We start from the raw sequence: 15,366 nt of genomic DNA, 5'->3' as shown, positions 1-15,366 counted from the left end.
AAGAACGTCGGTCTCCTCGGCTGTGAACCGCTTATTATCTGTCATAATAATAGCAACCCGCCATGGAACTTGCGCCCTTGCGTTTAAAGGGAATGTTGGATAGCGTTCTGATTGGTTTATTTGACGTTACGCCCAAACCACACCTATGAATGAATAATTAACCTACTTCAGACCAACCCCTTATTGATTTGCGCCTGGCGCAAGAGTTATTTCTCCGACCGGGAAAATAGCAACAGCACCCAAGATCCGCCCACAAAGTCACTGTGCTTCGCATCGTTAAAATAGGGCCCTAGGTTTTGTCATCGCTTGCACAAGAGTGCATATGGCGAAAAAACACGGACAGTGGGTAAAATGACCATAATAAAACGGTTCGTTCTGGTTCTTCATTCTGATTGGTTGAAACGCGTTCTAAGCCGTGATAAAATACAGACCACATTACATAAGTATCACTGCGCCACTGTTGCTGCGTACTGATTTATGAAAATAAACACCACAGTCTTTAATCATATTTTTAATTTGTCTACAATTGCACAATTAATGGCGATATCTAGATAAATGTCAATAAATATTGTTGAGTCATCTCGTCGATAAAGAGAAAACATTGTTTGAGGAGTTTATAACTCAAGTTCATACGTCCGCTATTAACCTATCCACTGGGTGGCGATCTTACCTAACTTAAAGGCACACCATGAAACTTTTTGGCCACTAGGGGATGCTAGACATGTATTTTTCACGCCTAGCGCCCCTAGAGGCCACAAGCGCCGCAGCACTGTCGCAAAGGAAAGGAACTGGCCAACCTTAAAACTAAACTAAAAACTAAACATTTAAAACGCTAAACGATCAACATTTTGAGACAACAGGGAAAAACGCAGTCATGTTACAACTTTCTGATGAGGAACTCGTCGTGGCAGAAGCCATTTCTCAATCTGAAGGTTGCAGCCTCCGAATGTCGTATTTCTAAGCTGCATACGTCATCAAGACTCTCTTATTTCACAATATGAACAATTATGAAGTTGACTATTGTACTTAGTTAATCGTAAATTGTTGCAGTATGCTTATGACTTGCGAATGTAATGCTCAGTTTACCTTAATAAACCAGGCTTGATGACGTATTCAGCCTCCATATTTAACCTCCGGAGGCTGCAGCCTTCAAATTGAGAAACGACCAGACGTATTTCCTTGCCTTTTTCCAAACAAATATTGTTGCATCGTCTCTCTCTCCCTCGCCACCAGGAGTTTCCGCAATGGCGCTCGTTTTTTCTCTCTTTTGTGTGAAAATTGTCGCTCCAAATCCAAGTAAACCGATGTGATCCAAGCAGACCTAAAGTCTGCCGCTTTGTAATACGTCACGCGAGTGACAGCGGAACGCAGCAAATGAGGAAGAGAGAAGAGAGAAACGCTCGGATCTGATTGGTGAATGAGTAGGGTTTGGTTTTACACTGTGAGCAAGTTTGACTGCTGTAGCATCCTGGATTGTAATGGAAATAGACACAGTAAAAGAAAGGTAAATACGTGAACACAGCATCTGAATACAGCGAACTATAAGCAAGATAATCGCCATCATTTATAAAGAAGATCGCATTTATGTTTGAATCAAGATCGTGAGTTTATATTAAAAAATTGCCTTAAAGGGGAATCGAACCCAGGTCGCCCGTGTTATAGGTCCGTGACACTAAAACTGTGCCAGGGAGTCACATGCTATAAGTTGCTCTCTACACTCCTTAAGTAGCCTCCAGCAAAATTAACGTTAAAAACAAATTGTGTGGAGGAAGTGACGTATGCCGTAAAGCAGTCGAATTTTGTAGTTTTTTTTGGTGCTCTGGTTACTACCACAAACCTACGTTTTAAAATACGAGTAAAAGTGATACAGACCCCGTCAGGCTATGGTAGACATGTCATTCAACCTATTTAAAGTCGATGTACTACCACAAGGGTCTTGAAAATTTATTATGAAGGTTGAAAAATTACATGGTGTCACTTTAAACACTGACGCATTCACTCAACACTGAAAACAGCGTGTTTTCATCAGGCTCTGAATCTGATCTCTTCACAAAAATTTAATTATCTCCGCTTTTAGCTAAAAAGAGAACAAATGAAGGTAGGATGAAACTTTTTTTGTTTGTTTTTGTTTGAAAGCAGATGGTCTGTTCTTTCATTTGATATTTTATGTTTATTTAAAGAAGATAATTTTTTTATTTTTAAGCATGCTTCCAAGCATATTTGATCATCACTTCAACAGTTGCACGATATAAATGTTAATGTATAAATTAGATGAATGGTGATTTATAAAATAAACACCACAGTCTTAAATCATATTTTCATTGTGTCTTTGCTGCATCTCTGTTGGTTGGGAACTGCGCTCTGTTTCAGTCACACTTGATTCTGATGAACTACTTTGTTTGGCGGAAGAGTAATATTTGTACTGATATAATTACAACTTATTTGCGTTTTACTTGATAAAATCCCGTTAACGTTATGCATATGAAGTAACCGTTTTATAAACGCAATAAACCCCTCAAAGCGTTGGGTTTCCAGTGCATTTTTTAACAGCTAAGGGGGTTTTAACAACGCCCCTTAGCTGTTATAAAATGCACTGGTAAGCCACTGCTTCTTGGGGTTTATTGCTTTATTAATAGTGTTCAAATAGACATTACTGATACATACCACTTCAGGTTGGATCTTGAATTCCTGTACGCTGAGATGTCAGCTCGTTTATTGAACAAAGCATGCATTGCATTATGAAACTATTCTTTTTGACCTCTTGGAGTGAAAACATAGAGCGAACTTGAAGCCACGCATGATCTGCCTCCGATATCTCGCACAACGCACACGCGCCTTCATCTGCTTCTCCTATCATCTACGCGCGGTCGCGCACGCTAAAGGGTGAAACTTTCGAACACGCCCTATAAACTTTTTTTTTTTAATCAATTCATGAATTATTACCATTTGACAGTAGCGCAGTAACGCCGCCAAATGTAGCGAAGTAAAAGTACAGTTTTTTTGAAGTAAATGTAATTCGTTACTACCCACCTCTGGTTACTAAGGAAAGTAACCTTTAAGTCTGCTTTTTAAATGTAAATATGAACAGTACTGAACAGTCAAACAATAAAATTATACAGTATGGATGGGCTATTTTACACGTAAGACTCTAATATATCACATACTGTATGTGTCACGATGAGCACACGAATGAGAAGAGGATGGATCCAAGTGCAGTTAAAATATTTAATTCCACAGGTAAGCAAAACAAGAAAAACTTAGGATACAAACATCGTAACATTAACACACAATGGACCGTGAACAAGGGGTGAACAGGAAGTGACTAAATGCAAAACAACAACCAATCAAACTGCAGAAACAATGACTCTAAACAAGGGGGAGGAGCAAGTAGACAATGAAAAACCATAGTAACTGATGACGGGGTGGAGACCAAATCAACACAGGGGAACATAGGCAAGACTAGAATGCAAACATAAACACTAGAAATAATACTTTAACCACAGGGACAATACAAATCAAATACAAAGACAGGATAAGAAACAAAACAAGATATAATGCAAATCAAAACCACAATCAAAGACAAGATCCTAATCAAAAAACAGTACATAATACAATAAACAAGGAACACAGGTAACAATAAGCAAAAATGAAACAAAACATGACAAGGAAAGAATAAATATCAACAACACACAAACAGAATCCCAACAGTACCCCCCCCCCCTACGGAAACGGATACCAGACGTTTACATGACAATGGTAACAAATCAGGTGGGAGGTGGAGCAGAGGCGGAACAGGGGAGGGATGGAGGGCCAACAAAAGTCCAAAGAACCAACCCCAAGGCGGAGCCGGCAGAGCAGGAGGCCAAGGCGGCGCCGCGGGCAGCGGCAGAGTCCAAGGCGGCGTTGCGGGCAGGGCAGGAAGCCAGGGTGGCGCGGGCAGGGCAGGACGCCAGGGCGGCGCAGTGGACAACAGTAAATCTGGTGGGACTGGAACCCAAGGTGGCGCCCGTGACATTCTGGACCTGAACAAAAGGACAGGGAGAAGAGAGGCTGGCAAAGCCAGAAAAACAGGACACAATGCAGGCAAAGAGACACTTAACAGTTCCAACTCTTTGAACAAAAGCATGGTAGTGAGATATTTGAAAGTCATTTGCAACAGTTCACAGGGCAGTACACTGGGCAGCGCACATGGCAGTACACTGGGCAGCGCACAGGGCAGATCACAGGGCAGCGCACAGGGCAGATCACTGGGCAGCGCACAGGGCAGATCACTGGGCAGATCACTGGGCAGCGCACAAGGCAGATCAAGGCCGGGGTATACCTTTTTTCCGCGTCCGCGGAGCTTTTCAAGTATACTCCACGCGGCTACACGCGGATGGCCACATTCGACACTATACGCAATGCAAATGATTTCTTATTCAAATTATTACTCTAACAGGCCGTCAGGGCAGCACTGATTTGGTGACATTTACAGTACATTAAAACATTAGGATAAGTGAAGAAATGTAACCGATCCACCATTGCAAACACAGTTTAGAACTAACAACAAGACAACAAAGAACAGGAATCAAACATTATGATAAAAACATGCTCCATAGCTTTCTGTTCTTGAAAGAAGTAAAAGTTTAAGAAGAAAAACGATAGTGTGAGTGCAAATGCTGTCTATTTCCTTTGTATAAGTGTTTGTAGTGTAGTGTCCTGTCTAAATATCTTCACGCGCATGCGTTGTTGTACGCGGACTGTACGCGCACTGTCCGCGCGGTCTCAAATTTTGGGCTGCACGCGGACGGTCCGCGCGGACGACCGCGGACCCTCCTGATGACGAAAATAACGTCATGCGGACGGCGTGCATACGCGGACGTCCCTAGAACACATTCGGCTTCACTGGGCAGCGCACAGGGCAGGACATTAGACAGAGCACAGGGCAGGACATTAGACCGGGCACAGAGATCAAAAATAGTCATTTTAGGTGAGACCAACAGTTCCGAGTCAAATTAGACTATGTAGATGGGTGCAAAAAGTCTACGTGAGTCAAAAGCCATCTTGGCTAGGGCAGAAAGCTTATGAAGCTTAGGTGAAGACGTGAAAACTGACCTACATGACACAGAGAGTGCAGGAATGACCATCTTATCCTTGACAGGAAGCTCAAAGGGCTCGTTGACAGGCTTTATGGTAAAAACAGGAAACTCCGAAATAGTAGGCTCAGCAGACTTAGTTGAGGCAGTACACTTAAAATCCTCAATCTTAGCCCTCTCATCAAAAATAGGAACTGTCTCAGACTCACGTGACCTTAGTGACTCAGTTGGCTTAATGGTGACAATAGACTCAGTGATGTACAGGATAGGAGGTTCAGGTTCGGACCCTCTAGTCATAGAAAAAGGCGAAGACACAGGTCCAGACCCTCCAACCGTGACAGGCAGCACCTCAGTTTCCTCTAACGATTCAGTTTCGGGGGCATGGGAGACCTCACAGGAGAAAGACGAACAGAAGCCAGACCACACACACCCCAGGGCTACGGCAAATGTAGTAAGAGCAGAGTTCAAAGGACATACCTCTGTTGCTTCTTTGAGAACTGGTGGAGGCCTGACCACAGCTCTTCTGAGAGGTATAATCCAAGCAGCGGCCCGCTGGAGAATCGGTGCAGGTAAGGGCACAGCTGTCTGGAACACTGGTGCAGGAATGGCAGCTGCCATCCTGAGAACTGGTGAAGATCTGATTATAGCCCTTCAAAAAACAGGTGCAGGAGAAACCATAGCTCTCTGAAGAGTGGGTGCAGGTATAACAGTGGCCATCTCAACCACTGGTACAGTTTTAACAATAGCCATTCTGAGAGGTGATACAGACTCAACAGCGGCCATCTTGACGTCAGGTGTAATTATTGCAGCCCTCCGAACTGACACAAAGGGGGTATCAACCAGACTGGAAACTAACCTTCTGGTCCTGATGTCTTCTATAGACGCTGTATAGGCGACCATCTTGTGAACCGGCTCGGGTGAGGTGGCCATTCTGTGACGTGGCTCAGGCATTACAGCTAAAAGGGCGGAGGGAGAGAGAGCGTCCTCACCACTGACGACGGGCTGCTCGTGAATGGATCTCTTCCTTCCTCGTCGATGGCGCGAACAGCGCGAGGAAGTAGCGCTCACCATTTCAGCAGTCTTAGACGCGGAGACAGCTGCCATTGCCTCGGGCAATTCTGGCGTGAACTGCGTGACGTGCAAATGCAAAGAAGTCCATGTTAATCATTTGGGAAATTTCATCAATCAGAACCGGCTCACCCAAACAATTATTGAACCAAATCTTCTCCTCCGCGTTGTTAAGTAAAAGATCACGGGAATCCAACCAGAACCTTATCGCAAACTCCTCCAGCGATTCATTTCGCGGACGTAGTAAGGCCAGCCGAGCGCGTCTCACTCGGTAATCCTCCTCCGATAACACAGGAGCCGAACTCACACCGGAACAAACAACTCCCTTCGCAGGGCTCACAGAAACTGCTGGATCCATTGTCTGACGGTCCATTCTGTCACGATGAGCACACGAATGAGAAGAGGATGGATCCAAGTGCAGTTAAAATATTTAATTCCACAGGTAAGCAAAACAAAACCCGAAAAACTCAGGGTACAAACATTGTAACATTAACACACAATGGACCGTGAACAAGGGGTGAACAGGAAGTGACTAAATGGAAAACAACAACTAATCAAACTGCAGAAACAAGACTCTAAACAAGGGGGAGGAGCAAGTAGACAATGAAAAACCATAGTAACTGATGACTGGTTGGAGACCAAATCAACACAGGGGAACATAGGCAAGACTAGAATGCAAACATAAACACTAGAAATAATACTTTAACCACAGGGACAATACAAATCAAATACAACGACAGGATAAGAAACAAAACAAGATATAATGCAAATCAAAACCACAATCAAAGACAAGATCCTAATCAAAAAACAGTACATAATACAATAAACAAGGAACACAGGTAACAATAAGCAAAAATAAAACAAAACATGACAAGGAAAGAATAAATATCAATAGCCTTTTTCCCTTTAGATTCAGCCTTTGAATATTTTTTATTTTGTTAGAAATTATCTTAATATGTAAGCTTAGTTTATTTATGTATATTATTTACCATTTAGACAAATATTCTGTATGTTTACATTAAAAATATATCATGTGTTAAAATTGTGTACTTTCTCTTTAAGAATTTGGAGACAATGTCATATATATATTTCTAAAATTAAAATTTTTCTAATTCCATGTTTATTTTAATAAGTCAGAAACGTCTCAGCTGTGTGACGCAATTATGGGTACTCCGAAGGTTAGACTGTCTCATTTCAGTTCTCTTCACGGACTTCTGAGTGCTCACCTTTTAAGGTCGCATGCTTAGAAGGTCACAGCCCTTGAACTGGGACACAGCTTGTGAAGCTTGCGGCGGGTAGTGTGCTCTTTGGTCTATATTGTTCGTATATCTTTTATGTTTGATTTAAATGATACACAAGATTGAAAGAAGATATTTAATCAGAAAACAGAGTATGTGGATTGTTTTGTCGGACGGACAGAAAGCGAGTTTGTTTTGTCGGATACGGAGCGAGTGAAACCAAAACAGAAACTAAATGTGCACTCACACATACTTTGGAGTTTTAACAGTTGTACAGCGCAGTGTGAATATTTTACTGGAAACAACAATCGCAGATCGTTCTCTTCCATGAAGCCGATGTAAACATCTAAGAATATATTAACATTTCTCAGATTTATTGCTTTTGTAGGCTACAAATGCAAGTTGATGTCATACTGGGATTGCTTGGCCATGACTAGCGCACAATTTTTAAACAAAAGTATGTTGTCCCTTTTAGATTGTTCATGTTCATTTTATGCCCACTGTCATCCATGATGAAGTTTTTTTGATTCATTGCGCCGCCCACCATGTTTCTGCGACATTAGATCAGAAATGTCTTGTCTGCAAGTGTTACTTTTTTTATAAAATAGATTAACGTGAGTAACAAACTCATTTAAATTTCAGTAACTGTAATTGCATTACTTGATTTTAAAAATTACTAGTAGTGTGAACTTAAATATAAGTGCATAACTGCATATGACTCAATTTGTTTAAGTTCACAGTACTCAAATCTATGTGTTTTTTAAACTTAAATGGTTTAATGCAACCGGTTTCCTTAAATGGTTTGAGTTGAGGTAACTTTTAGGTTTTACAGTGTAGCATGGCTACCTCAGGTGTTACGAGCAGTGATGGTTTAACACAGCGTCATGGGATTAGAATTTTGTCCAAAATTAGTGTAGAGGCAATGTGGTGGCTTGCAACTCTATTGTTTCTGCATTTAACAACGCGGTTGTTTTGTTTTTAAATTCAATGGATAAAGCTAATGAAGTTGTTCATTATTGTCATTAATGATATGCTTACACCTGTACTACCTGCACTATGGCTGAGATTACTGCAGGTTCTCTTTCTGTACCTGACCTCATGTTTTGTGAAACTACTGATAAAAACAGTGACATTACTGTATGTACAGATAACATGACAACTAATGATGTACAGGTCAGTGAGGGTGTTGTTGAACCCGAGATGGAAACATATTCTATTTTCAAAGTCCCCACAAAAAGGAAAAAAAATTGTTAGAGTAAGGCAAATAAACAAGTAAAAAAAGACAAAAATGAAGCTCAAAGTTTAATCTCAGATAATGATGCTGATTCTACAGACTCAAATACCTCTGACTGTTCTTATCTTTCATCGCAAAATGATGATGAAAATAATACAACATTATATAAAATTGATGAAATTTGCACATTTTCGAAAGAGATCAAAGGATTACTTGGAGTTCAGGTTGAAGATTAACTTTTATTAGTACATTTGTTGATAAAGAAGTGTATCATCTCAGAAAAATTGTGAGTAAGCTCAAAAAGAAAATCCTTAAAGATGAACAACAAGAGATGGTGTAACTTTTTTTGTACAAGTTTTTGCTTTGCTGGCTGTTTCTTTTATTTTTTGTTTAAAAAAAACATTTATTATGAGAGATTTGAAAATTGGAACTCTCAATTTAAATGGTGCTAGAGACAGTCAGAAGAGAATGGTTTTGTTTGAATTTATAAAACAAAAGCACTTTGATGTCACTTTTGTTCAGGAATCACATAGTAATTTAAAAAATAAGATAAACTGGAAAAAAGAATGGGATGGTCAAATTTGTAAATTTGAGTCATTTGGCTTCTAGCAGTGGAGGTGTTGCTATTTTGTTTTCAAGGCAATTTTTACCAATTTCTTGTGAAATAGAAGAAATAGTTAAAGGGCATTTTTAAAAAAAATTAAAGCTAAGTTTGAAAATGTTGTGATTATTTTTTTAAATATTTATTATTTATTTAAATAATTCCACAAAGGGAGCTGAAAGAGTTGTCTTTTTAAAAAAAAAAAAGTTATAAAAGATCTAAGTTCAAAAGAAAAGTTGATCCTAGGTGGAGATAATGATAAACTAGATAGGAATTACCTTGAGCCACATATTGCATCACAAAAAGCCCTTACTAAAATAATAAAAACGTTTGATTTATGTGATATTTGGAGGAATGTGCATTATAGAAACAGACAATATACTTGGGCACATACTGTAGTAGAGATAATCTCATTTCTATGACAATACTGGATAGGTTTTATGGATTTTCTAGGTAATGAAGACTTTGTTTAAAAGAACTGGGATTGCATGCTAGAAAAAAAATATAGAAATGGAAATGGCTACTTTCCCAACTGTCGTACAGGGGTTGTATACTTATAATTAACTAAGTGGGGTCCTCTCTATGGCATAAACTTGCATGTGTAGATTCACCTGTTGCACTTTTACCAAAACGTCAAGGAGAAATGGTTAATTTTTTCTGGAACAATCTACACTGGACTCCTCAAAGTGTTCTTTTCCTGCAAAGAGAGGAAGGAGGTTAAGGTTTGGTCAATCTTGTTAGCAGAGGAGCGACCTATCAGTTACAGTTTATTCAACAATTACTCATGGGACCACAAAATCTAGTGTGGAAGCCATTGGCACAAAGCATTTTACATGGAGTGAATGGGACTTCATGCTGCGCTTTCCTTGATGGATTTTACTTTTTTCGATTTAACTGGACTACCTTTCTTTTATAAAAGTCTCTTTAAAGTGTGGAGACTTTTTAATCATCAATAGACTGAGTCACCTACATCTCTTTTTTGGTTGCTTGAGGAACCTGTGATTTTTGGAAGTCATCTTGATGTGTCAAGAAATGACATTACAGGACTTAAATACTTAGTTGTGTCAAAGATATTGAAAGATATTGTTGACAAAGCAGGACTTGGACTAAAAAATGCTAAAATTCTTGCTTTACATCTGGGTAAAAGATCAGTGAGATTTGCTAGAAAGTTCCTAGACAAACTGAGTTGGGATTTAAACTCTGAAGAAAAAAACATACTTGAAGAATATAGCATGTGTCTTATTTCCACTGATGCTGATTATTTTTTCAAAATGATACCTGATCTTAAAGAATTCAGTTTTAATAGTCCTCTGTTGTGTTTGAAAGAAAATGAAAAGGTAGATTTTTGAACAGCTAAAGGAAAGGTGCTATACAGACATATTGTGAAGCTCATTAATAAAATATGCTAAAAGACAGAACTGACACAGTTTGGAGAAAAAATGTAGGATTGACAGAGGAAATTAAACTGTCAGAATCCTGCCAGATCCTTGCTTGTATTTAGATCTAGTTTAGCATGGCAGGGTTCTGACAGTACATATGTTCTATGTGGGAGATGCGTGGTTTTAGTATTGGTTTATTCTGACCATGCATTTCCCGGGTCTCGTCACTTTTCCCCCGATCCCTTACTTGTAATTATTTCCAGGTTAAATTAAATTGAACAGAAAAATGCACAGGACATAGTTACAATTTTTAAGAATATGTTAAAATCAAGAATCTTTGTTGATTTCTATTACAAATTGATGAATTCAAGCAGTGTCTTTAAGATTGAATGGTGTAGTGATGTTGTTATGTTTTCTGTACTAAATGATGAGTTGTATTTCATAGCTGAATTAAGGTAATTTGGCTTGTTTTTTTCTGTTGTGTTTTTCTTGAAATAACAGCTTTTATATAATAAAGTGGTTGTTAAAATTAAAAATTCTCTCTCTCTCTCTCTCTCTCTCTCTCTCTCTCTCTCTCTCTCTCTCTCTCTCTCTCTCTCTCTCTCTGTGGATTGCATGCGGGGAGTGGAGGTGTGGTGTGAGAGCTGCACGCTTGAATTGATTTTCAAGGTTATTTCTTTTTTTCTATGTTTCTTTTTTTATGTTTTGTATGATTTATCACGTTTTTGTTTAGTTTATTAGTTTAAGGAAAGCACCAAAGTAATTCTTTCTTTGATAAGGGAAACCATGGCGTCTCTCTCAGGTGAGGGAACGTCGGTTTCTCTATCAGGAATGGATGAAAAACTCGTAAACAGCCTTGTTGAAATGGGAATTGTTGTTTCCAACACTCTGGTACAGGTAATGTCTTTGCGTGCACCTGCTACAAAGATCACCATTCAAACGCGCCTCCATTCATTTCTAATGTGCAAATTACAAAGGAACTGAGCCGCTTGCCCAACACCCTACTGTGAGGTATGACAGCCAGTACAAAAAAGGATGGTCACCCCAGGGGGGCGGTGCCCGACACATCCCATAATCATGTACCCTATGCACATACATAAGTAGAAATATGTATAAAGCACACCCCATTGAAACCCATCAATGCAAAAGGCAAACCCGGGCAGGAATGTGAATGCATGCTTGGTAACATAAACGAGCTCACCGGCTCATATGCCCTTACTCTTACTATAATGTGACAACAGTAAGGAAAAAAGGGCACACAACAGTAAAGGGTTATGATCATGGCCGGACTTATCATTGGGCTTGAGTGGGCTTGAGCTCAGGGGCCCCGGCCAATAGGGGCCTCCGTGCTTGCTTGCGTTCGTTTGATTTGTTCAGTCGTTTTCATTTTTTATTTTACAGTCTATTGGTTGGTGCAGAATTGGTTGGTGCTGCATTTAATTCGTTAATATATATATGTCAGTCTTGGTGCTGAATATGACGCGCTGAGTTTACTGCTTTTGAAACCCATAGATGCTAGTACAATAGCGAATACGCAAAATGGGAGTCATGAATGAGCTTTACAGATAACGAGAAAGAGCAACGCGAAAATGAAGCGCTCAGTATGAAAAAGAGATTACTAGAGTAAGTATGGTCTTGTAACTCTGTTTTTTTCTTGTTTGTTTGTAATCTTACGTGATACGCCAGTATAAGCAGTATACCCACTAGGAATGGTCAAGGATTTCCGTGTACCCATTTAAAAAAGCGTGAGGATACTTAACAGTGTGTGACAAACCTTTGACACTTTCATTCATAAATTGACATCTGAATCACTCACCATTCGCATGCTCCACTTGCTACTTTGGCGGGTTGAACCTCATATACAGTCGGCTATTTGGTATTTGGTGCATTTGACTTCATGCGGCACTGCGCGATCCGATCATCATATGAAATCAAATTATCACGGCGCAAAAGTGACTGTAAAGCAGACGGGTGTATTCATGTGGTTCAACAACAGCCAGAAGAATGACATCGGAGTACCGCGAGAGCGATTCGAGAAATCACACAGAGAAGTCTGCTTTCTAATCGCTCTCGCGGTACTTTGACATCACCAAACGGTCTGCGTAGCGCTAAATGAAATCCAATCTGCTCGCAGTCTGCAGTTCACGCGACACTGTAACCAAACAGTTTCTGTGGAGAAATAAACGAGTGAAGCAGAGCTACGAAACATAACAAAATCCGGAGAGTTAACAACGCACATATGATTATGTCAACGTTTAAATCATCAGTCCAGTTTATGACTTCATCTGGAGGTGAGGATGCACTAAATCATGGCCATGTTGATGTCCTGATGGTTTTTGATATAATTCACTAGCTAGCCTACCTGTAGTTTCTTTTTCAGCATGTTTGCTAACAGAATCACAGTTTAAACTTCTGAAAAGTGTTCATTTTTATATCTACTTTCTTGGTTTTAATGTATTACGTTCATATCAGACGCAAAAATTAATGAATGATCATCTTCTCCACTTTGGTTTTTGGTGTCTAATATTGCATGATGGTCTTGTCATAATTATTAAATAACATCCTAAAATATTTACTTTTTCATTCTTAAACACTGCACCCCTTGTACGCTATTTGCAAAAAATACACTTGTTGATTATGCTTATAAAATTAAATGGTGTGTAATAAGGTGAATGTTTATCAAGACTTATTATTCTTTTCTTAAGCTAAGTCTAACACAATGATTTTAAATGTTGTTATGGGGTATTTTTAATGTGCATGATTCATTTGAATGTGTGACAGCCCTAAAAATACATGATTTAATTTAGACTGGGCTTATGTTCTGCTTTAGAGATATAGGGGCAGTTTCCTAGTCAGGTCTTATCCTAGTCCCAGACTAAAATGCATGTTTGATCTGTGTTAATTTCAACACATCTTGCACTGATATATCTTAAAATTGTCTCAAGATGCACACCAGTAATGTTTTTTGTAAGGTTTGTTTGTAAAAACGACTTGAATGTCCTAATATAACCTATAGCAATAGGCCTAGTGCTGGATTAATCTAAACCCTGTTAGGAAACTTCCCTATAATATAGTTCTATGATATATTATTTATTTTAGGTTGTTTACTGTATGTGCACTCTCAGAAGATAATTTACACAAGCTGTCACTGGGGTGGTACCCTTTCAAATAGTACACCTTTGTACCTAAAGAGTGCATATAATGGGTACAAATGTACCTATATCTGTACCTAAATAGTAAATATTAGGACCCATTTTAAAGGGTACCGTCCTAGTGACAGCTTTTGTACCTTTTTGTTCTGAGACTTTAGGGCCCAAAATTTATTCAAGCCCAGGGGCCTCCACCCTGGTAAGTCCTGCCCTGGTTATGATGACCCTACACCTAAAACGGAATGTGCTACTGAGGTTTTAGTAACATCCAACCAATAATAACGCACGAAAGTGTGGGGGGAAGCCCAACTCGCAGCAGAACAAATGTCTTGCAGTGACACTCCCCTGAACAAAGCCCAAGAGGCGGCCACACCTCTCGTAGAATGGGCTCTAATGTCCCCTGGTGGTTGCATTCGATTCGTATGCCAAGGCAATCGGATCCACAAGCCAATGTGAGAGGCGTTGGTTAGATACGGGATTCCCTCTATAAGGGGGCGCCCACGAGATAAAGAGCTGGTCACTCTTCCGGAAAACCCTAGTCCTGTCATGCACAAACAGGACACAGAGCATTCAGCCTCTCATCCTACGAAGAGGAAAAAGGCGGAGGGTGAAAAGCAGATAACTCCAGCACCTCCAACGTGAACGCAGGGAAACACTTCGACATAAAAGCCGGATTAGGCTTAAGAAAAACTTTATCTCCACTCAGAGAGAAATTAGTGCATGAAGGGTGTACAGAAAATGCATGCAGTTGGCTCACACGTTTAGCTGATGTCAAAGCTAAGAGCAAAGCCACCTTAAAAGACAGCAGTTTAAAGGAAATACCCCCCAGGGGCTCAAAGGGGTATTGAGACAGGGCGTCCAGCACCACTGAGAGGTCCCATTCAGGGACAGTTTTCCTGATGACTGGCAGAGAACGCCGGGCACCCTTCATAAATCTGCAGATCAGAGGATGTTGTCCGACAGTAGATCCATCAAACCCTACGTGGCAAGCAGAAATAGCTGCCACGTAAACCTTAATCGTGGAAAAAGACCTGCCCTTATCCATAAGGTTTTGTAAGAAACACAAAATATCAGGTACTGAGCACTGATATGATGTGATCCTGTGTTCAGCACACCACCCTTCAAACACTTGCCACTTACAGTCATATAAGGACCGTGTCGAGACGGCCCTGGGATTTTGAATAGTAGCAATTACGCGCGGGTGTAGCCCCAGCATGTTTAAGTTTGTCCTCTCACGGGCCAGACCCAGAGAGCCACCCTGTCCGGGTGTGGGTGATAGATCTAGGGTTGCCCGTCTGAATCGCCTCCATATCACGTCCACCACTTGCGGGTGGAGACGCCAGTCCCCGTGAAGAGGGTTTCCCCTTGACAGAAGATCCGCGCCCCTGTTCAGAATGCCCGGAACATGCGTTGCGCGTAGTGACAGAAAAAAACCCTTGCTCCACACTAACAGCTTGTGAGCTAGATTGTGAAGTTTTGAGGAGCGCACACCGCCCTGGCGATTGATGTATGCCACCGCTGTGGTATTGTCGCAGCGTACGAGAACATGATGTCCCCGCAGGTGCGGCAGAAAATGATTCAGAGCTTTCCATATGGTGAGGAGCTCTAAATAATTTATGTGT

The 15,366-nt window shown here is 40.4% G+C and overlaps 1 protein-coding gene across 2 annotated transcripts in view; it reads right to left on the bottom strand.

Moving 5' to 3' along the window:
* Window positions 1–7,548: 7,548 nt before the first annotated feature.
* Window positions 7,549–15,366, bottom strand: part of stac (SH3 and cysteine rich domain) — a 302,110-nt gene continuing 294,292 nt past the window's right edge. For both annotated transcript variants that reach the window (XM_073869434.1, XM_073869435.1), the window contains one exon: window positions 7,549–9,913. In XM_073869434.1, the coding sequence (XP_073725535.1) occupies window positions 9,884–9,913 (30 nt within the window). In that variant the 3' untranslated portion in view covers window positions 7,549–9,883. The remainder of the gene's footprint in view (window positions 9,914–15,366) is intronic.

This window comes from Misgurnus anguillicaudatus, chromosome 7 (genome assembly GCF_027580225.2).
Source record: "Misgurnus anguillicaudatus chromosome 7, ASM2758022v2, whole genome shotgun sequence".
Classification (NCBI taxonomy): Eukaryota; Metazoa; Chordata; class Actinopteri; order Cypriniformes; family Cobitidae; genus Misgurnus; species Misgurnus anguillicaudatus.
This window is presented reverse-complemented; position numbering and strand designations above follow the sequence as displayed.